This window comes from Agelaius phoeniceus, chromosome 5, assembly GCF_051311805.1.
Source record: "Agelaius phoeniceus isolate bAgePho1 chromosome 5, bAgePho1.hap1, whole genome shotgun sequence".
Taxonomy (NCBI): domain Eukaryota; kingdom Metazoa; phylum Chordata; class Aves; order Passeriformes; family Icteridae; genus Agelaius; species Agelaius phoeniceus.
In genome coordinates this window covers 10,265,197-10,288,496 of record NC_135269.1, presented here as the reverse complement: position 1 = coordinate 10,288,496, position 23,300 = coordinate 10,265,197, and the positions used below count along the sequence as shown (strand labels likewise).

At 41.3% G+C, this 23,300-nt stretch overlaps 1 protein-coding gene across 2 annotated transcripts; it reads right to left on the bottom strand.

Moving 5' to 3' along the window:
- Positions 1-887: 887 nt before the first annotated feature.
- Positions 888-17,029, bottom strand: PARP12 (poly(ADP-ribose) polymerase family member 12). Of its 2 annotated transcripts, none has more exons than XM_054631246.2 (12): positions 16,679-17,029; positions 15,474-15,615; positions 12,959-13,253; positions 11,900-11,998; positions 9,919-10,042; positions 9,053-9,248; positions 8,446-8,566; positions 7,061-7,157; positions 6,095-6,173; positions 4,819-4,949; positions 4,030-4,181; positions 888-3,153 (listed from the first exon to the last, which is right to left on the bottom strand). In XM_054631246.2, the coding sequence occupies exons 1-12, from the start codon at positions 16,990-16,992 to the stop codon at positions 2,885-2,887; spliced, it is 2,019 nt and encodes a 672-aa protein (XP_054487221.2). In that variant the 5' UTR covers positions 16,993-17,029; the 3' UTR covers positions 888-2,884. The 2 variants fall into 2 exon arrangements, with proteins under 2 accessions (XP_054487221.2, XP_077034393.1); XM_077178278.1 differs by having other exon boundaries at positions 15,474-15,609.
- Positions 17,030-23,300: the final 6,271 nt, after the last annotated feature.

Genomic DNA, 23,300 nt, shown 5'->3' with positions numbered 1-23,300 from the left:
AAGTTAAGCAGCATTTCTGCAATTCCCACTTGCCCTCTGGCCCTAAGGGCACTGGTTCCTAGAAGCAAAGCTCATTCTCCAAGCCCAGCAGCACTGAGCACACCACAGCACCTGCTATCTGCCATCCACCCAAGTTTGTCTCACCCACCAGCCCCTACTCTGCCAGGCTGCAGGTATCCAAACCAGATACTGCCACTCCCTTGCTGCCAACACTTAGGATTTTGGCACCCTCATATCATAAAATCCAGTCAGAAAATCAAGACCAACCTGGCTCCAGGTACCCCTCATGAAAGGGTGCAGTGAGCTGCCTTTGGCTGGCTGCCAGGCCCCTCTCCAGCACAGCAGGTGGAGGATGAGGGTTCATAAACGCCCATGCTCCACACCCCACTGCTGGCACAGCAAAGCTGTTTGGCTTCTGCTGGCTGTGCCGTCTGCCTTGCCAGGATGGACCTGGTACTGAAAAAGGAAACAACCTTCACAGCTTATCTTTCTCCTCACATGGTGTAGGAGTGAGTGACAGATTACTGCACTCTTCCTGCTCAGTGGCTTAAGTAGCCAAAAGAGATACTCCTCACTCAGAAAAAGAGCATCAATGTTACTTTTTGCCTAAAGTTTGCATTTAATGCAAACATCTCCTTAATGTGCTCGTTTCCAAATACAACCCAAACAGCTGTAGAGGGACTCCTACTGCTTAACAACAACCTCTAAACTCACAAGTGTATTGAAATATTGTGATTTCAGTATTGAAAGAGAGAAAACCATCAGAAGAAATTTACTGGCTTGAGTACCTGTTTATTTACCATACACAAGAATGTTACCCCTGCAGTTTCAAAAGTGGATAACATGGCTACTTTTCTGTGATAATGGAGAAATAACAGAGGACAGAGTACAACAACCAGGCATTTTATTCTCTTTTTACTTACACTCATACACATACAAGAATCAAGTTAGAGGTTTTAAAAATACAATAAAAATAGCAATAAAAATATTTCAACTTTTTGCCTGAAAAAGAATGTTTGTTTCAATTTTCTGGCAGAAGATTAACATGACTTTAGCTATCCTAGTTCTTACCTGAAATTCTGCTTATGTTCAGAGGAAGAAATTCCTACGACCAGTATTCTCATTTGCCATTAACATGTAGATGAACATGGTTTTTGTTTTGGCAGAAAAACCTTATTCTGCACAGACAGGAAATCTTTCCTCCATAACTGTTATCCTCCTCAAGGAATGTACTATTTGCCGACAAGCTCATTTGCTGACATTAGATCTATCATTTATGCTCCATCACAAATCTTTCAAAAGAAATAATACAGCAAATTTGCCTGTCCCTATTCTGTGTTTCACTGGGATTAAACACAAATAGGAGATATTTTCCTTTATGTATCATGCTGCTAGATTTGCAGTTTACAAAAAAAGGGGTCTGCACAGCCTTACTCCAGCTAATCATGGCCAAGGTCCTGGCTGACATTGCTGAAGTAATAAAGAGTTACCCAGTGAACACGTGTCAATCATCATCCAGATGAGTTAAAAAGAAGTATACAGAATGTACCTGAAGATGAGCTTTTTTAGGTCATATAGAAAGTATTTCTTAAGGCTTCTGCAGCACAGTATAGCTAACTTATAGCTACTTTAGCACATTATTTCTTATGATAAAGTATCTATCTATGCATCAGCAACTTTAATCTTAAAAAAATATTTGATAGCTCAAGTTTTTTGATTGCACACATGTAAGCTGACTGCTCAACACTATTATCTTCTTCTGATAGGAATAATTAAATATTCAACCTAATTTTCAGCTTTTAAAGGTTTCAGCTCTATGGCTGAAGACAACTTCCTAGGTAAGCATGTTTTTCTTGAAAGAAGTCCAATGACAGCTTGATTACACAGGAAATCTGTGAATCTCCTGCACTCAAAGAGGCAGAACACCTAATGAGAGACAGTCACTCACCATCCTTCCCTGCAGCTCTAAGGGAACCATAAAGTTCATCCACAGAAACAAGGTACTGATAATCAAGCAGGACAAGCAGTATATCTCCCTCCTAAGTATGGTACTAAATAACAGTGTGAGTTGCCTCCTCTGCTTCCTCCACAGCTCTGCCAGCACTCTTGTGTTTGTAGGCACAGTGAAAGTCATGAAAAACTTGTGTTCTCAGACATGAAATACAGTATTTATTTGATACAGTAAATCATCCGAGTCACACAGCACCAAGCAACCTCTGTTATGCTTGTATCTTTGGTAATTGTTTTAAATGAGAAACTCAATAAGTAAAAATAAGTCTCTGTTCTTTTTCAACAAGCAAGTTTAATTTTTGAGGTTTTGTTGGTGCAGATTAAGTAAGGACAAAAAAAGAAGAGTGCTACTATGAATTTATATAATGAGTTGAGCACAGAGATTGCACAATCACAGTTGCAAACACCTGAATGTCTACTGTTACAGGAGATAGATTACTAAAAAACTGTATTTTATCCAGTTTTGAGTTAAAAGATAAACAGGTAGAGGGTCAGCACTTCTGACCAATGAGCACATGTAAAGATCTATCCTGAAACAATAACTCAAAACTGTTTAAACTTGGCAGTCATGACCAATCCTCATGCTACAACCATTAGCGATTTCTTCTAATAAATTTATGAAAGGCTCCCATAATGTAGGGTAATGTGAAAGCTGCTACAAATAGGATACAAAAACAGGATTTTAGGAATTCTAAAACATCCTCTATGTCTTTTTATGCCTTGTTTTCTATTACACAGAAAAGACAGAGAAAAAATGTTTCTGAACACTCACCTATCTGATCACACAGCTTCTTCAAAATCAATTTTTCTCTCTCAAGCCAAAACTAAGAAACTGTTTAAACCAGTTAAAACATAAGGATGACAGGTTTTGCTGCTATAGAAGTCTTGCTGATGCCTGGTATTCTATGAGATACTCTGGATAAATCTGCTGCTTCTCAAAGATGACAAAGATAGAAGGGTTTGAGGAGTTATTCACACAACTGTCATAGAATTTTTGGTTGTCCTTCATGGGAGGCCGAACATAATGAGAACTACCAAGAGTGAACTCCCCCACCAGCACTCGAGCCAGGAACATGGTCTTGGTGTTTGAGTCTGCCCCACAGTAGTTGTCAGAATAAGATGCATCCCTTGCAAAATAGCTGCCTGCAGAAGAGACACCAAGACAGAGTTTATAAGACACTAAAACAGCAGGAACAAAGTGATACTGTGTGAAAATGAATTAATAAACAAATCCATTAAGCAATTCATGAACAGCCTTTCCAAAGCCTTCACTTGTCCTCTATGTCCCTCTTAGTGGAAACAATCACTATGCACTTTTTAGTTTTCGCAGCACACATATTAAAAACCAATGTTTAAAATGTTGTCATAATCTTCTAAAGGATTTCCTCCTGACCCTAGATGTCCACCTCCCCCACTATCACATTTCCTCTCCTGGCAGAGGCTACTAATATTCATCAGCACAGCTGGACTTGATGATCGTGTGGGTCCCTTCCATGCTCAAAATACACTGTGATTCTCTAACATTTCTGAGAGTTACAAAGTATTCCAGCAGAAAGGTGTGTAGTCAGCCAGTCAGCCTGTCTCAGCTATTCCACTTGATGTGCTGGTAATTCCTGTACACAGGACAAATAGGCTATAATCTGCTAACAAGGCAAAAAAAAAAAACCAACAAAAAAACCAAAACAATCAAAACAAACAAACAAAAAAACCCAGGCTGCTTTTCTGTAGGAGTTGGGAGAAACTGGAACAGCAGTAAGCCTGGAGTCTAGCAGAAACCATCCCTACAACTGACCTCTTCTAAGTCTGTCTTTTCTTGCAAGTATCTTAGAGAGCAGAGGCCAAGGGCTTTTAGAGTGCCTTAGCTCCAAATGACCCTTGTGAAACTCAGCTCTGTTGCCCACATCACGACATAGAGAAGCCCAGGACTGGCCAAGCACCACCTTGTAAACTTTACCCCTCTGCAGTGAGTACTGAGAATTTTTAGCAAGTCTAGGATTACTGAAAGAGCTGAAAAACAACCTTTGCCGTAGACTGTCCCATGAAGGCCGCAGATTCTCCAGTCAAAGTTTTGCTGGCAGATGGCATCAATGTCTTTTTTACTGGTCCCATGAAATAAAAATCGCTCATCTGCAGCCTTTCCACCATTGCTCTTCTGCATTAGGTCCTTCTGCCTGCAATTGGAAGCAGAATCTTCGCAGTTCCACAGTGGCTGTCCCCACAGGTTCCCACAGCCACTCAGAAACAATTTTACACAGAGTATATTCTGAGAATCTTTACAGTAATGCCTAATTTGGGCATATAAACATGCTTTCACATTATACATAAATGCTTTACTACAAATGTTTTCTTTCCTTCACTGCCTTTGAAGAGAGAGGGAGGAATCTCAGTGTTATTTTTTTTTTCCCTGAACACAGGAGTTTCTATTAAGGCTTGTCCTCCATGAGTTTTGCATTTAATTTTGAAGGCTGTTTCAGTTTTGACCAGCTGCAAAACACTGTGCTAAATGTGTTTTGCTTCAAGGATTCACTGGAAGGAAGCTGTCATGGACACAGGCCTGGCAGAAGTCAGGAGCAAGGATTCCTCCCACACAGCCCTGAATCTGACTGTTCAGAGCTCTGTGTCTTGACTGAGCTTTGGGTTTGTTGGTACCTCTTTATCTAAATGTTGATACTAGGTAGGTATTTCAGTGGGAGAGTGGTAGCAGAGGCATTTCAGGAATGCATGTTCTATCTTTAGCATAGCACATACAGCTAACTGCAGAAACAACAAACATCATGCATACACACCAGGGCAGTGTTTTACACTTACCATTGATACAGTTCCCAGAGGGATGGGTTCTGAACCCTACAAATCTTTTTAATAGCTGCTTTGGGCATTGTGCGCTGAAAGTCCACTTTGACTTTCTTGTATTCTTCAGATGAACAGTCAAGCTCAATCAGCTGCAAGGAAAAGTTTGAAAAGTTACTTTTGCATGCTTTTGTGGGTCCAGATATACTGCATGCATCCAACAGTATCTAAATACATAGCAGAAATGAGCACATAAATAAGGAATTGAGAATTTATGTTGCAGAAAACCAGAGAATCTTTTTACTTTATACTCCTGACAGCCAGTGAACACAAACTGCACTCACTGCCTGTTGTGTTTCTAAATCAATTGGAAAGGCTTTAGTCGAACAATTTTAGGGAAAAACATGGTCACACTACTAAAAATCAGTTCCTTACATGACAGTTCTGATAGCATGCAAAGCTTACTTGCATATTTTCGTAGGAACATAAAAAATGTCAATGTTAGTCTTGTTTCTTAGTGACAACTTGTTGAGGATTTGCATTTTGCAAGTTAGTGATTTTTGAGCATCACATAATACCTTTTCTGTAGGCACAGTTATTAGAGTTGACAGAGGAGCTGGTGGAAGCAGAGAGGAAGTCAGAGAAAGTATGCCACACATATATTAACTAGGTGTGTTACAAGGGTAAAGAAGTTTACTTCCCTGGAATGAATAAAATAATAGTAAATGTAATAATAAAAGATCCTATCCTGAACAAGCTGCCATGAGAGGTTGTGGAGTCTCTCTGGAGATATTCCAAACCTACCTGGACACAATCCTGTGTGACCTCCTCTGGGTGAACCTGCTTTAGCAGGGGAGTTGGTTTCTGTGATCTCCAGAGGTCCCCCTTCCAAGCCCAACCATTCTGTGAACTCCCCCAGTTTCAGCCTCATACAACAGCCTACAGCTAAGGGAAGGGCTACTCTGAAGTTCAGAGGCATCATTTACCTCTGTGATGCTTTCAGCACCTGTTGGGACTTCAAAATGGTGTATTTTGGGCACCAGTACCAGTCTTGTTAACACAGCAAATTTGCCAAGCCAAGGGATTAATAGTAGCAGTGGAAGTCCCTGCTGCCACAGTTTTACTGCCACCATTTGTTTAAATCTGGGTCTAGTTTCACCTCCAGGTCTGCCCAGTGAGGTATCAAGTTTAAATTTACCACTACCTCTGTATTATGCTACATAGAAACACTGAACTTGTGATGGAACAAACCTTACATGACAAAACTGACAGAAAGAAAAACTAAAAAGCTCCAAACCTTGAATCCCAGTTCAGGCAGGGCAGATTTGTCCCAGTGAGCTGGAACGTTCTTAAACCCTTCTGTATGTTTAACGCCCCTGTAGATGATAAGACATTACAAATAGACAATTAAAATAAAACTAAACATGACATTTTATGTACATATTATACTGAACATTTTTGTCAAGCTTAGGGAGAATATAGGCAACTGAAAATACTAAAAAATATTTCAAAACTGTCATTTCTGTTCAGCACATGAAAGTATTTGTTCCAAGTCATTGTGTCAAGACTTATGTCAGCAAGCAAGATTCCAAATGAAAAAAAGAGAAATATATACTCTAAACTAAACACATAAGGATTTCTCTTGCAGAGTTGAAGGTATATATAAAAGCTCTACTACACTACTGCATCCAGTATCACATCAGTATGACTGAAGCAGGATAGATACAGCCCTCCCCTGTACTTACACCCAAATTTTAATTAGTGTGTTTAGCTGCTCTTTTCAGTGTTTCAGCAAGGACTGTGTGCTGCAAGGGAATGTGCAAAAATTGGCTGTTACAAGTAACTCCATCTCCTTGCAGGCTTCCACCATTTGCTCTACCTGTAACAACTACTGCTTTCCTTTCAGATTGTCTGGCTGCTCTCAAAAATATTTTTCTGAACTTGCACTTAGCTTTGAAAATTATTCATCTCAGAAAGAGCTAGTACACATAAACACACTGCTACATGTTGAATTATTTCCTACCTTTCCACACTTCCTGTGGCCAAGCCCAAATTTTCTTCACCACAGAGGTTCCTGAGTTGATTGAAAACTGCTGGCCAGGCTGCAACATGGCCCTGGCCAGACATAGTTGTAGGAAAGGTATGTCCCTTTCCCTCTCCATGTCTTTCACAATTGCCTTCTTCACTCTACTTGCACCCATGGAGTATTCAGCATTCACAAAGCACTAAACCCATCACCTCAGAATGAGCAGTTGTGGTTTACCTGGCTTTTGTCTTTTCCACCTCTGCCTGAGAGACAAATTTAGGTCTTCTGCAAACCTTCCTCTCTGTTTTGTAGCGAAGGTTTTTCTGCATCATGGCTGGGGAAAAAAAAAACAAACAAAATCCCATGAACTATCAAAGATGTTTTTGAAAGCCTTCACACTACAGCCACATTTGTCACCAAGTTGTTTTGTCAAAAACATGGACAAAAAGGCTCCCTCCTCATTTTGCAACCGAGATACTTTTTTCCTACACTTAGTTGTGGATTTCAAACCCTGTAAACACAACCCAACATCTATCACAGACCATTTATTTTTATTGACCACCAAGAGAAACGAGTCACAGCAACCTGAATTTTAGAGGCATTCCTTCTGGATCTTGGAAACTCTGCAGCTAGTGTGACATCATACTAACAATTAAGAGTCAGTGCCAGCCAGGACAATAAGGCCTCATCTTCAGAGCAAGATACACAGGAAAACAAACAAAAAAACCTCTTGACACCACCAAGCCTAGAAATTAACTTCTGAAAGACATCTACACTGCATATATTTGCCTAAGTTACTAAAAAAGCCCAAACCTTAGAAAAGGGATTGATTCACTATGCAATTTTCACTTCTAAGCTGGCCAAGATTTCCCAGCATTGCTTTTGATTGAATCACAAACAACACATAACATGTCCTTTCTGGTTTTTTGGTTTGGGTTTTTCGTGTTTGGCTTTTTTTCATGCAGAATGAGATAGTAATGAAAAGCTGGATCAAAGACAACTACACCAAAATGACAGTCCAGGCAGGCTGATTCTCATCACTGTTATACATAATTTTTGAAAAGGATGCCAGGAAAAGCAACAGCTCAGAGAGGACAGTGCCATCACAAGTGGCTTATACTTCCTGAACTCTTGGGAAACACTTCTTCCTACCTTGACATAGTAAAGGTATTTTCTCAGCCTTTCCAGACAGGATGAAAAGAAAATATGTGCAAAACTCTTGCAATGCTAAGGATTGTCTGGATCCTACCCCTTGTCCAAGTGTTTTTTTTTTCTGCAAACCAGTGATTAAAGTAGAGCAGAAGCTGGCTTGTCAAGTCTTCTAGAAGTTCCTCACCATTTGTGTTGGTGCCAGCATCAGTGTCATACTTGTACTTTCTGGCAGACATTTTGAAACCTAGCACAAGAACTCCTCAACAATAAAAGCTTTGAAAGAACAGAATGCTACTCTGCTTATGTGAACAGCTCTTATCCTGAGAACTTTGATAGAAACTCTGTCTCTGTAAGCATTGCAATTCAAAGTCCAAATTTCTCTCTTCTATCTTCTGTAATGAGGTAATTCAGAACCAAAAGATATCTGGGAGGGAAGGACAAAACAGAAAAACAAAACAAATGCAACCTACACACAAAATTTATTTCATATTCATGTCTTCCAGCTTTGAAGGTCATCTTTGGAGAACTTTCAGCCAAATAAGCTTTCTCCAGGTCATCACTGCAGACAGTAGCAGCTGCATGAAGATCATTCTGTCATGCCAAAAATAGAGAGAAAAAAAAGTTTCTCCTGGTCTGTTATAGACAAGCAAGTCTAAAAACCAACAACTCTTGTATGTATGTTGGCTGCAGGATATATCAGCATATGAGAAATCCTTGATTTAGAGCGACACATTCACCAACTAGACCAAGCAAGATGGCAGAGTACTACTGGAATGTCAGAGAAAGAGGCTTTTCTCAGAAGCAAAGGAAAACATGTATTATTACTCTGATCCTATCTGACACGCCTCACTGAACAGTTATCTGATAATATTTGTGACTCACCAGTGGTCAGTCCCCCACCAGAGCCAATCAAAATCACAGGGAAAAGACCCCATTAGGCCTTTGATGTCCATCTGCACAGTATAAGTGAGAGGAAGAGGGTGACAAGAGAGGGGGAGGATATAAGCACTGTGCACTTTTCAGTAGTTCTGCACTTGTCACACAGCGTTATGAGCTTCTCCATTTCTCCACACTTACTTCTTTTCCATACTCCTGCCATGTGCCATATTCATCTTTCCAGTACCAGATCCATTCTGTTGTAAGGATGAAGTGAGGGGGTTTGGTCACAGAGGAGGCTGTAGAAAGACGTCTGACTTTTTTCAACCCACAGCACATGTAATGAAAACAGATACTGAACGGGAAAAGGAACTCTTCAGTAAAAGCAGAATCAAATCTATAAAAAAAAGGAGGCAAAAAACATCAGAACTGTTTGTGAAGTTTTACTCATAGATTCACAAGCCCACTACAAATTTGCAAATTAAGTCAATCTCACTCAAAAGCAGAACACAAAGGTTCACTCTTCACTACAATGTGAGCTTTGCACCCTGCACTTTTCACAACTCTGTGTGCTAGCTGTTTGCTGTTTGTACATATTTTGCATTACAGTACTATGTCCCACATTGGGTCTGTGGGCAATGATCATAATCCACTCCTAAATTAGTGAGTTACATAGGATGAAGAGAAACAGTGGAAAAGAGGCACTGCCTTCTTCTTGCTGACCAGCTATATTCTTAAGAGAACACTGACATAACTTAAGACGGGCTTCAAAGAGCCTGTAACATAAGAGGATTTTCCAGCATGGGATGTGGCATACTGGGATGAGCCCTTTCCAATACTCTCTTTATGCTATATAACCAGTTCCAAACTCTGAAAGGTATTTCCACATTCTTCACATGCTCTGCTCCCAAGAAGGGGGAAAATCTCATGCAAAGTGAGGTCAGTAGAAAAATGCCAAATAAAGATACTTATGCAATGACTACATTAGAATTGCAGTAATTTATAGCCACTAAGGATCTGGTACAATACAGCAAACTCCAAACATAAATTTTTATAAGAGTTTATACCTGACGTTTTTTGGGTCACAATATGCATCTTCAATTTCTTCCATATTCCTGAAGTCCTTCCAGGTATTACCCTCAGAGTACTGCCATCTATATGGCAAGTGAAAATGGGTTCTGATACACTTTTCTGTAAAAGTTTAAAAAAAAAAAAAGAGAAGTAGGAGATGCATTATTTTGACAGGCTATGAAAGAACTCCAACATTTCAGGGCTGTGTACCCAGCTGGTGAAATCATCAAAAGGATAGCTAGGAAAGTGGCACCATTACAAGCAATAGTTCAAAATTTTTCAGCATAAGCAAGTAACACTTGAATTTTTGGGCTTAGGTAGAAGTTCAGTTTCTGTACGTACTAGACTCTCTTTGCACATTAAAATTGTGCAGATCATTCTCAAAGAGACAAAAAATGATCACAGGCTCCTACAAGGCTATTATTTAATAAATAGAAAAAGAAGTGTATTTATGATTAACCACTAAATCACAAAGTGGTATGACTGAGGAAAAAACCAAAGCCCAGCAGTGCTTAGTTGTGAGATAGGAGAAGGACTCTCACTGTTTAACTTCAGATGGTAACTAAGTACAACACAGCCACTTCCTTTTCTTTCAGTGAGATGGGGAGAACAGGAAAAAGGTAAATCTGTGGGTTGAAGTCAGAACAGTTTAGTAACTGAAACAAAATACAATATAGCAAGCACAAGTATATATACATATATATGTATATATACACTCTTGTATATCTATAAGGAAGCTAACAAAAAGTGAGAGAGGAATAAAGTCCAAGAAACACAAGTGATGCACACTATGATTGCTCACCACCCGCTGACTGATGCCCAGCCCCTTCCCAAGCAGCAATCAGCCCCTCCCAGCCAACTCCCACAGTTTATAGGCTGAGCATGATGTTCTAATGGTATGGAATAGCCCTTTCACAAGTTCAGGTCAGCTGTCCTGGCCATGCTCCTTCCCAGCTTCTTGTGCACCTCCTCATTGGCAACACACGGGCAGCTGAAAAATTCTTGACTTTGGGTAAGCACTACTTAGCAACAACTAAAGCATCAGTGTGTACCAATGTTATTCTCATACTAAATCCAAAGCACAGCACTGTACTGCCTTCTAGGAAGAAAATTAACTCTGTCCCAGCTGAAAGCAGGGATATATCCACCACTTATTCCATATTATTTACACCATGTCTAGGTCCCGCACCTTCCAACACAAGCCAGTTAATAATCATCACCTTTCCCCTCTTTTGATAAACACACAGACATCATTCCTTTAGTCTCAAAGTCCTTTGCCCTTCAGTAATTCTCCAAGAGATCCTGGTCCCACAAAGAAGAGCAACGGTAGCAGTGAGCCAGGTATCACAAACGTTACAAGAGTTCAAAGTGTCACGGGAGTGAGGGTGACATCACCAGTGCACGTGTGCATAAACCCCAGGCCAATTTCCACAGAACAAAAGGAAACTTAACTCCAGGGAAAGTCAAGGAGAAACTGCACCACACCTTCGCACGAGGAGGCGTTCAGTACACAGGTCAAGAACATCAAGAAAAAAAAGGATGACAAAAAATCAACAGAAACCTGGCAAAGCAGCCTTGCTCCTGGACACCTTGGAACATTTTGAAAGGGAGACAGCTAAGACAGATGGAACAGAAGAATACCAGAAGAAAAAATGTAGAATTCAGAGTATCTTTCATATCTTTCCTGTTTGGAAATGTGACTCTTATCATTCTGCAATCCCTTAGGTAAACACAGGTGGAGTAGCCAATCTTCAGCACAAGCAAAACAAAACATCTCCTTTGTTTGGTGTGCCAGGTCAAACACTTTCCTACAGCAGTCAAAATACTTTCCTACAGCAGTGAGATTTAACTACACATAAGCAGAAACTCACGGAAAGTTTCCCCTTTCTGTGAAAGATGTGTATCATTTCCTCTTTATGACAACAGAAAAACAGGCTGGACTTGAGACAGTGTGCACTGATACTTGAGACAACCTACCTTTAAAGCCACAACTTCTGTACAGATGATGTAAACATATCTGTTCTGATTCATCCTCCTTTGAAGTTGAGGAATTCCGTCTAGTGCTGGGTTTTCCATCTAGAAGGAGGAATTGTAACTATTAACACACTTCAGATCAACAATGCCTCTTAAAAGTGCTCCTATCCCTATGGAAGAAGCCTAAAGGCAATGTTTGTAACCACCTAACTGCACTCAGCCCCAGAAAGACAAGGAAGCCTTTGATAAACTTGTAAACTCAAAAGTCCCCTCCCTGTATCCATCCTTTCTGAACTTGATTTTCCTGTAACTGCTGAATTCCTCAGACACAGATTTTAGCTATCCCCACAAAATGAGAATAGAATCCAATGCCTTTATACTTCCAGATGGACTTGAGTTAAATGTGCATTCCACACAGCTGGTCACACTGGCAGCTATAAAATACAAAGTTTCAAAATCTGATACTTCTGTAAATTAAAGCACATTAAGGAAAGGAAGAAGGAACTGCAGGCAGAATAGCAGAGATGAGCATACACACATAATGGAGCATTCTCCATTATGTTATCCTTTTTTTCCCCTTCTAAACCATACTTAAATTACAATTCTAAAGAACTTCAAAAGAAAAGTGCAAACAAAATATTACACTTCCAAGAAATCACTAGGATAGTGTTTGTGAATTCTTGTGCCAGAATTAATCGCTACATTAAAGAAAAACAAATAAATAGTTTATAATCAGACAACCACCACTCCTATTCTTAAACAGGTCTCTACCTTTACGTATTTTACCTAAAAAACTCCAAAATTATAGAGCTCCCTACCTCCAGTTCTGTTACACTTATTTAACCCCAAGTCTGAGAATTTTATAAACACCAGCACTCTATTTCTCAGGAACCTCTCTTCACTTCACTTGTCAGGACAAAGATCTCTGTCAATGAGATAGGTACAAGGTCCGTCCTTGTACACAAATCAATATGTAAATTCAGTTTTCTTAATGATACCAGTGAAAACATTAAATTCACTACCACGACTCTTCTGACGTATTCAAAAGATGATATTATTTACCTTTGCATGGTGAAGATTTGGCATCTTCTATGTCATACATGTTTCTGTTGCCATTTTTTATGTCATACATGTTTCTATAAGTGGAAGGTAGTTTCTTGATAATGTCTGAGCTCATCCCCTGTTTCTCCAGTTTCTCAAAACATTCTGGATTTAGTAAGTCATGGGACCGTTTGCAGCTGCTGCCAAATCTGCACTGACCCCGCAAAAAGTACTGGCAAACATGAAGTTTGGTACAGGATGTTTTAAAGGAACAAGATCCATGAGGTCCATCGCCTTTGTTATAATGCAAGCAGACCTTGGGAAGGAGAAGAAAAAAAGAATTTAAACGCCAAAGTACAATGTGCTCATTTAGACTGTTTGAATCCATGATTTTTAGGTTTTTTATGGCTACAATGTGCATACATTTGCTTTTGAAAGAAACATTTCTTCTTTCTTTTTGTTTTCCAAATGATTATTTGATTGCTTTTCCTTTGCCCTACTAATGTTTAGAAAGATCTTTCAAAACACAACATTCTTACAGACATTCTCAAGATGAGATTTAGTTCTAAATCACACCTCTAATTTTCTCATTTTGGAGTTTTTTTGACCCCAACTTGATGGTAAGAGGTACTGAATCTGGCTGGGATGTCTCGGGTTGCAGTTGATAATTGTTGCCCCGAGATGGATAGGATGTCTCTGTTTCGGCCCGCACAACTGAAGAACAAGTCAGAGTTTTTTACTTTTAGGTCTTGAGGTTGTTTATTAATTCTTATCTATAAAATTTTCTTCCTGCCCAGCCGAAATCTGCTCAGCAGGGCAGCCACAGGCACTCTGACTGCCCCCGAGGCGGTGTTGTCCTTTTATACCACAAACTACATATAACATATTTACACTTAATTCCCAATACCTATCACCTATGTTAGACAGTGCACTTCTACTCTAAACCAATCCCAAAGTGCCAACACCACTGCAGAAAATGGAGAACAAGAAGAAGAAGAAAGGCTAGACACACCCAGATTCCTCCATCTTGCCCATATAACCCCCATACCAAAAATCCTAAAATCTACATTTTCACCCCGTGATAATTTCATTATTATACTATTCAAACTTCTGTGACCTTCATGTTCTCACACAAAGCTGGTAACTTGCTCCAGGGGTCATAATCAAATCCCCAGGTGTTCTGGGCTGCGTGCCAGGGTCTCTGAGCCCCCCGGTGGGGTCCTCGGCACCTCTGGACACCCGGAGGGATGCACTGAGCTCCGACAGGGATGGAGTTATCTTTCTTCATAGCAGACCATACCACACTGTGTTTTGGGTTTGTGACCAAAACAGTGTTGATAACACAACTTTTTGGTCTGTTTGGGTCAGCTGTCCTGGCCATGCTCCCTCCTGGCTCCTTGTGCCCCTCCTCACTGGCAGAAGAGCAGGGGAAGCTGAAAAGGCCTTGACTGAAGGCAAGCACTCAGTGGGTTGCCAACGTGATTTTCATATTAAATCCAAAACACAGCCCTGTTTATGATACCAGTAAGAAAATTAACTCTATCTCAGCTGAACCCAGAATAGATAAACACCACACAGCCTCTCACTCACTCCCTCCAGGGCTGAGATAAACACAGTTTAATATGGCATAAAAAGAAGAGGAAATAATAATGATGATAAAAGAACAGACAAAACAACTGATGCACAATGCAGCTGCTCACCACTCACTGACCAAAGCCCAGCCAGTCCCCACCAGTGTGGCACCACCCCTGGGCCACCTCCTCCCCACTCCACTGTTCAGAATGATGTCATATGGTAAGCAGTATCCTTTTGTCCAGTTTGGGGCAGCTGTCTTGGCTGCATTCCCTCCCAGCTTCTTGTGCACTCTGAGTCTACAGGCTAGCAGGGCAGTATGAAAAGCTCAAAAGTCCTTGACTTAGAGCAAGCACTGCTCAGCAAAAACTAAAACATGTTATCAACATTGTTCTCACCCTGAATGCAAAACACAGCATTGTACCAGCTACTAGAAAGAAAATTAACTTTATTCCAGCAAAAACTAGGAAATAGTGCAAACTGGACAAAGGGACATTCCATGCCACATAATGTCATTCTCCAAAAAAAATTAATAATAGTGGGGAAGGGGACTAAGTGGGAGATGGGTCCTTCTTACAAGGTAGCACTTGCTCAGAGACTTACTGGGCATCAGTCTGCTTTGAGGTGGTGAAGCAGAAATGTCTTGCAACACTTCTCCCTGCCTTCCTCCCCTTTCAACACTGTCTTTATCTCCATTCACAGGTTTTGCCACTTTAGTTCTTCTTGTTAATGCTCACCTCCTCTGCTTGTGACGGGAGTGAGGAGTGGGTAAGGGACTGTTCAAGAGCTTAGCTGCCAGCCAGGGTCAACCCACCACAGGTGAGAACAGAGGATGCAGATTTATTTGTAGATTTGCATTAAGCTAACTAAATTGACACCCAGTATCTCCATCTCTGTCAAGCCTCATCCACATTGTAATGCTCACTGAAACACAAGACTAAGAAGCTGTTACAGTAATACTCACCTCTGGTAAGAGGGAAGGGTCATTTTGAAGCAGAAGCTGGCAAAGTTCATCATGGTTTAAATTCTCAAGTCCATATTGCTTTAGAACACGGAGATTGTGGTCTGAGTGGAAGCTGTGAATAAACCTGCATCCCTTCCTAGAACTCAAAAAACCCACAATCAAAATGACTGGCATTATTTTGACACCCCATGGGCATTACACTGAACAGTTGGAAAAGCACACCAAATTAGCTAGGCTCAGAAAAATCCACATTGCTCATCTATAAAGCCATTATGTGATTTACAAAGCAGATTACATAATTACTGAGGATAATTGCCACGCTACTTCTGATTCACAGTCATTATAGTCTCAGTGCACTCTGACAATATCCGCATTTTTTTGACCTGCAGCTCACAACCACAAAACCAACAAAGCTCCAGAGCATCACTCCCTCTCAGCTGATGAGTGCATCCACCAGGGTCCCACAGCTCAGGGACATGTGGAGACACTCAGCTCTAGCTCATTGCTCAGGGTCCCACAGCTCAGGGACCTGAGGGGACACTCAGCTCTAGCTCATTGCTCAGGGTCCCACAGCTCAAGGACCTGAAGAGATGCTCAGCTCTAGCTCATTGCTCAGGGTCCCACAACACAGGGACCTGAGGGGACACTCAGTTCTATCTCATTGCCCAGGGTCTCACAGCACAGGGATCTGAGGGGACACTCAGCTGTAGCTCATTGTTCAGGGTCTCACAGCACAGGGACCTGAGGGGACACTCAGCTCTAGCTCATTGCCCAGGGTCCCACAGCAGAGGGACCTGAGGGGACACTCAGCTTTAGCACACTACCCAAGGTCCCGCAGCACAGGGATGTGCCACAAAGTTCATCATGGTTTAAATTCTGCAGCACAGAGACCTGAGGAGACACTCAGCTTTAGCTTATTGTCCAGGGTCTCACAGCACAGGGACCTGAGGGGACACTCAGCTGTCCCCTGGTACGGCCCTGCCCACGGGCAGGGAGCACCAGGGTGATGAGCCAGGGAGGAAGTGCTGCGACCCAAAGCTGTGAAACCACCGCCTGCGTCTGCCTCCTTTGCAACAACACACACAAATAAATAAAAGCGGACGGGCAGTGAGCATTTCCGACGCGGAAAGGTCTTTACTGAGAGCTCCTTTCCCTGAAGGGGCACACCGAGCCCCCCGCCATGGCGACCGCCCCCCGCCCCTCACCTGGCCAGCTGGTTGCGGCAGAAGCCCTTCAGGTGGTACTTGCAGATGTGCAGCTGCCCGCACTGGCCCGGGCAGCCCGCGACGTGCTCCGGGCACAGCCGCACGGGGCTGGTGGCCACCACCACGGCCACCTCGGCCTCCGCCGCCGCCGCCCGGCCGGGCCGCCGCACCAGCGTGAAGCGCTGCGCGTCCCGCAGCACGGCCGCCAGCTGCTCGGCTGAGGGCCGGCTCGGCAGCCGCCGCTGCAGCTCGCCCTGCTCCAGGCAGCCGCCGCTGGAGCACAGCACCCGCAGCGCCTGGATCGCCAGCGCCATGGCTCTCTCGGGAAGCCCCGCCCGGAAAAGCTACGGAAACGGAAACGAAAGTGAAAGAACCCGAGAGGGAGCGGGGCCGCCTCGGCCCGGAGTCTGCTCTGCCGCCGCGGGGGAGTGGTTTGCTCTGGGTGAGCCGGCGGCGGTGCTGAGGCACGGCACTTCGCCTCCCTCCTCCGCCTGACTTTTAGGATATATTGACCGTTTTCAATCACATGTCACCGAAAAGGGATGGTAGCTGGGAGGTCACACATTTCCTGTAGGAAAAAGCAGGCGCAGGGATGAATGAAGCATCAGCCAGGTGAATGGAGCTTCACCGCCTTAAGTTACAGAGAGAAGGCTGGTGTCTGAATTCTGCCGTCAAAAACATCTCAGTTTAAGGTTTCTGACCTGTGCCACTTTTCTGAGGATACATCGGGAAGGCTGCTCTCACACTCCTTTCGTTTCAATATCTAAATTAAAAGCTCGGTCATGGTCACACATCTGGACACACAGCTGCCCTGCTTGCAGTGCTCACGGTGGAGCACCACTGCTTCTGCCTGCCCAGCAGCCACGGCATCAGTGTGGCCATCAATGTCCTCACCCTCTAGGAACTCACAAACTCTTCAGAAGGGTGCCCATCTTTTAATTAAGTGTCTTTGTTTGGGTCATTTTGGCACTCCTGCATCACAGTCACTCAGAAGCGTACTTTAAATGGTGGCACAGCAATGATGCAAAGTGCCATCATTTCAGTCAGACTAGCAGTGGAAGGCATGGGGACTCTGACCGATGGTGGCTCTCAGTGAACAAAAGTCCTGCCTCCTTCCTTCTGTTGCCAGTCCTGTTCTGTTGTGCCTTTCCCCTTGTCTCGTCTTACTTCCTGCTTGCCCTGTGAGATCGGGAAGGAAATGACAAAAAGTAGAATCTAGACAAGCGCACTGAATGGAAAAACAGCTCTACTCAGTCAAGGTACAGGTACAGGTTAATAGAGATCTCTCTGTAGCTTACCTGTGACAGGCTGTCAGCAAATGTTTATGTGAAAAAATGCGTATTTTATGATTGGCTTTTGCAAATATTGAAATGAATATTATATGTGTTATGTTAGAAAGTTATGCTGTATTAATTCTCTTAAGTAGTGTGTTAAATATAGTTTTAGGGTATAACATAATGTTAAAATAGAAACTATGCTATGTAAGATACTTTTTTTAAAGAGAGGACTTGCACTGAGATAGCAGCCACAGGACACCTAAATCTTTCAGAGAAAAAGAATTTATTGCTCCATTATCAGGAGAAACTAACTTCTTCCTGCCTTGTTCAGTCCTGAAGACACCGTTAGGATTCAGAGGAAGAAGTTGACACTGACCAGAGAGAATCCTGTGTTTGAATGGAATTTATGCATCATGTATGAGATGTATGAATATGCAACAGGCTATTGCTTTTAAAGGTTAATCCTCTGTTAACGTGTGTCCCTTTTTCAGGCTTATTTTGCCCAGAAAAAGGTACCCAGACTGTCTGTGACTCTTTGTTTTTATTGTCTCATATTGTCCTAATCCTAATTGTCCACATTTTTATTACTCTAATTATATTGCTATTTTTATAACCATTTTATTACTATTAAACTTTAAAAAAAATTAAAAACAAGTGATTGGAGTTTTTTACAGTTTAGGAGACAACATGAGAGGCTGGAGTGTCACTTGTTCTATGGAAGTAATTCCATAGCTTGGTCTGTCTTTCTCATCCTTTCTTCCTAAGGACAGTCTTTACTTGAGGGGCAGAGCTGCAGATGGCAACATTTGTCATTGATGGTCACCTGGTGGTAAGGCAATTCAAAAAGAGAAATCACACAGCACTGGCAGTGATTCACAGTATCACAGAACAGCTGAGGTGGAAAGAGGCCATAGGAGCTCATCTGGTCCAAACCCAAATCCAGCTTTTTCATCACTGAAAGATAATAAGAGTGGAAGCTTCCTAATTTTGGTGTTTTGTCTAATGTTCTCAAATTATTGGATAGCTGTATACTGCCCCATCAGTAGGAAATGTCTTGACTGAACCAAAACTCAGGGAACCCTTTAGCATAAAAAACGTTGAAGCAGCATTGTATTTGATAACTCTCATTCTCCCCAGCATTCATTTACTTTTTCTGACCCAAAATCCATCCTATTGAACCAGCTCCCAACTTTTTACATTTTAAAGATCTGTCCCTGTATCACTGTGCTGTCCAGGTAGCTGTTTCAACTGCCTTTCACACTTTTTTCCTCATGCATCTGAAAAATCCCATTCATTTGGCAGAAATAAATTTTTTTAATGATAAAATTGATATGAATGATTACACCAATGTCAACATTATATAGAGAGAAAGAAGAGCAGTGTAAGGTCAGGGTTGGAGGGGTGTTTTCAGGTAGCTTTACAGCAAATTAATTCCAAAGTGTTGGTGTGTGTATTACAGGGAAGTTCACATAGCTGTTCCTGCTTTGCAGGAACTCCTGAGTGAGTTTTTTGAGGCTCTATCATTCTGTGTCTTTCTCATGAAGAACAAAAGTAGAAGTATGAAAACAAGCAATGATTGATGCAGAGAGAAGGTTTGCAGAGATGCCTTTGAATTACAGCACCTTCCCATGCCTGAATTCATGCCCAAAATAAATCATAGCTTATTCTTTCTCACACAAGTTTCTTGTAGTTTGTTTTGTGACATGTTCCTCAGGAAGAATAAAAGTACCCCTTTGATTTGATAGAACTTCCCCACCTGTGAATTATATATAAGCAAAATTGTACTTTCTTCTTCAGAAGAAGAATTATCAGCTAACAGAAAAGTCAATTTTCATTTGTAAAATGAAGTGTCATTAGACATGAAGGGCACCTAGGGCAAGTGGCTCCTCTTCACCTCTCAAATACTGTAAATTAAAGGTAAGGCTGTTTTCTTAAATGTCATTGTAACATAATTGCATATGAGCTATTCTGCCTACAGGTAATGACTGTTGTGCACACTGGTCCTGAAATAAGCTCCCTCTAAGCAGTTCCTAAAGCTTCTGAACAGCTGCTGAACTCAGAGCATGTGGGGTTTTAATAATTGTGGGACTTCAGGTACTGCAATTTCAGTGAGCCACCTTTGTTAAAATCTGATGTATTGTGCTATGAAAACTTTACTTTAGAAAGTTTTTATTAGCAGATGTCTGTCGTTAGACTAATATCTTTACTTTTAAGAACAGTTTATGGATAATTGTGTTAATGGGAACTGTGGCATCATTTCTTAATCTTATTTGCATCAATATTCAAAATGTAGTAATTTTATGATTTTCCTGTGAATTTTCATATGCATCTTTAAAACATCCACTGTTGTTACAGTGCATGGTGCTTCCACTTCCCACCCCATCCACGTGTTTCAGTCTTTTCCCAGATAGCAGGGTGAAACTTCTAGCTTTATATGGAGCTGTCATGGGAGATGATGTAAGGAAAATTGGCAGAAGACATAATATGTTCTTGATATGTTTGCTTGCAGGTGTTTTTGGTTGCCTGTCAACCTACATTTAAACACACAATTGAGGGTTAGTTGTTGTCCCAGTGATGGTCTGACAACATGGTTAAACACAGCTAAACTTTCCATTCTTTTGTTTGCAACTTGTTGGTTTATAATGGTTTGTATTTGCTGTCTATCAAACACATATAATTTATATATGTTCCTTTTCTGGGTTAAGTATAGGTGTCCCATCCACCTTGGTCAAAATTGGTAGAATTTTATCCCAAGGAGTTGGTATGTTGGGATTCTACGTTTAATTTGTTCTTTGCTCAGAATTGTTTTGAGTGTTTTATCTGAGGACCTTGCAGTCTTTGGGCTTGTACAGTTGGAATCAGTCCCATCAACCTGTTGTTTCTGTGTGCTTCTCTAATTTCTTCACTTACAGCTAGTGTTTCTGAAAACTGTACTAATTAACAGCATATGGAGCTTATTGAATCCCAAGAGCCTCCAGTGACATGCTAACCTAAAAATCAACCATCCAACAGGTAACACATGCACCCACAACTTGAAAGCAAGAAACAGGAAACTCGGTTCTGTTGCAGTGTGTGAATAGCACCAGACTGTGGGGCTGTTGGCTGTCCCAGGGATCTTGCAGCCTCTGCAAAGAGCAGGATAAATCCTCAGTTTTTGCTCTTGCCTCTTGCCTCAGGATACAAATGTCAACATATATTTTCACATGCAAACAGTATAGTCTGGGCAGGATTTAGGATGAATTGTCTGTTTTATAAGAATAAACCAGCCTAATATAGCGTGTAAAAAAAATTGTATTGTGTATAGTTTGGTTCATTACATAAGGTTCAAAAGGTCTTGATTGTGAAAAGAAAAAAAAATTGGGGCTGAAAATTTTCTATATAGTTAGTGATGCTGTTATTTGTCACTGGCACACTTCTAGTCTTGTTCTGTTGAACATTTTATTACTTGGTGCCAGTGTAAATGTCTGTTTATTGTGTAAGCCTTATGCTTTTGTTCTTTTTCATACCCTCAAAAAGGTAATGTATTCACATATACCCATAATCTTGTACACTGGCTTTCTCAACCTTTCAGAAACCCTCTAAGAAGCTCCTTTAAAACTATAGTGATCCTCAAATGAGCAGTAAATTGGCCAAAGTCAGAAGCCTATTGCTGCTCTCACAGGAGTTTTTCCTGCATTTGCCACTACATTATCCACTGTCTATATTATCTAAAGTTTTAACATACTGAATCTCAATGTATCTGTTAATTCTTCCTTTAAACATTCCACTTTCAGATGGGAGTGACCTCCCTGTTGACAGATACTGAACAGCAATTCTATTTTCTTTAATGTAGGAGTTGCCACCAAACCACTTATCTTTGTATGACAATTATTTGCTTATCATGCATGCAGACCTAACAGCTCAAAACTCATCACTTTTTCAAAGTTTCTTGTGAGTAAAAATGAAAAAGTAACTTGCCAGGGACCAGGACAGTTACTGAATCCTGTCACATTTCATTTTGCACTGCAGTCAGCAACAGTACTGCAGAAGTTGCCCTCATTGTGTGGTGTTTCATCCTGTACTGGACAAAATATGAAATTCCATTGGTAAGGACTTACCTCTATCTATGAAGAGATATTTTCATGACATCAGGCAATACTTATGAATGAAAATGCTATGTCTGCACATACTAGCTCAAAAAACCCTTGCTATATTATGGCTACATGGTTGTTATTTTCATAAGGTCAAACTGATGGGGAAGCAAAGACTGAAGGAATTCTCAATTCCAGCCACTCATAATCACAAGCAGCTAAGTTTTCAGATATCTGTTTCAGAAAAATCCACAGTGTAATCCACAGACACCCTGAGCCTCAGGAAGTTCTTCAGGGCTTTGTAACAAGTGTGAGACCTGGAGTGTCTGAGCACACCAAGGAAAAAGCAATATCTTTGACACCATAGGAGAAGATAGACAATAGATTTCAAAAGGAGAGGGTATGTTTCTCAGACATTTTGCCCAAAGCCTTTGAAGATGGCAGTCAGCCAATATTTGGGAAAGCAAATTTTGAAAACTCCTTAAAACTGCTTTTGCAAGAAATCAGAAATTTCCAGCTTTCTTTTCCAGCTGCTAGTCCCTACTTTTCATTGAAACTTCCTTGTTGCAGTGAAAAAAACTCTCCAAGGTTCTCTTGTGATTTTTTCTTCTAGGAGTTTGCTTTATTCTCTCTGTGTTCATCAGCTAAATTCATAAATGTTTCTGCAGAGACACATCACCCAGGATGTCACAGGGTATTGATTTGGAGATCAGCAGCAGCTCTTTCTGGTGGCAGGAGATAAACAGGAGGAACAAAGGATTTCATCAAAAGCAAGCAACAATCAGGTGCTTTCAGTGCACTGGATGTCTAACTAATGTGTTCATATTGTCTTAAACATCTGCCCAAGATTCACAATTCAAACAGGGGCTTGGTAAAGGGAGAACTCTCTTGCACATTATGCTCAAGAGTGTATAGTTTAACTGGAAGTGTAGCAGTGAAATGGGAGTGTATTCAGAGATATTCATCAGATAAAGGGCATTCTGCAGGAGAGCACTTCCAGTAGGACCAAAGCCAATATGATCTGTAACACACAGTTCACTGCTGGGGTAGAAAAAAAGCATCATTTCAGAGAAGCCTGCTGCATTTTCCTTTTGTTGGTTGATGACACATGAGAGAGGGATTTCGTTTGTTTTTTTTTTTCCTGGGTACCCATTCCAGCTAGCAAGATAGTTTGGCTAATATGAATTATCTGTGAATCTGAATTGATCTGTGCAAGGCAAGTGTTCTACATGGACACAGAGCAAGCATGGCTATCAGCTGAATTGCTTTTAGCCC

Excerpts from the sequence above, each read along its gene's own strand:
- PARP12 (XM_054631246.2), bottom strand. The coding sequence starts at position 16,992 with ATGGCGCTGGCGATCCAGGCGCTGCGGGTGCTGTGCTCCAGCGGCGGC. Across the intron at positions 13,254-15,473 it reads ACCCTTCCCTCTTACCAGAG|GTCTGCTTGCATTATAACAA; the intron begins GTGAGTATTACT and ends CTCCTTCCCAAG. Across the intron at positions 4,182-4,818 it reads CTCTGGGAACTGTATCAATG|GCAGAAGGACCTAATGCAGA; the intron begins GTAAGTGTAAAA and ends TTCCAATTGCAG.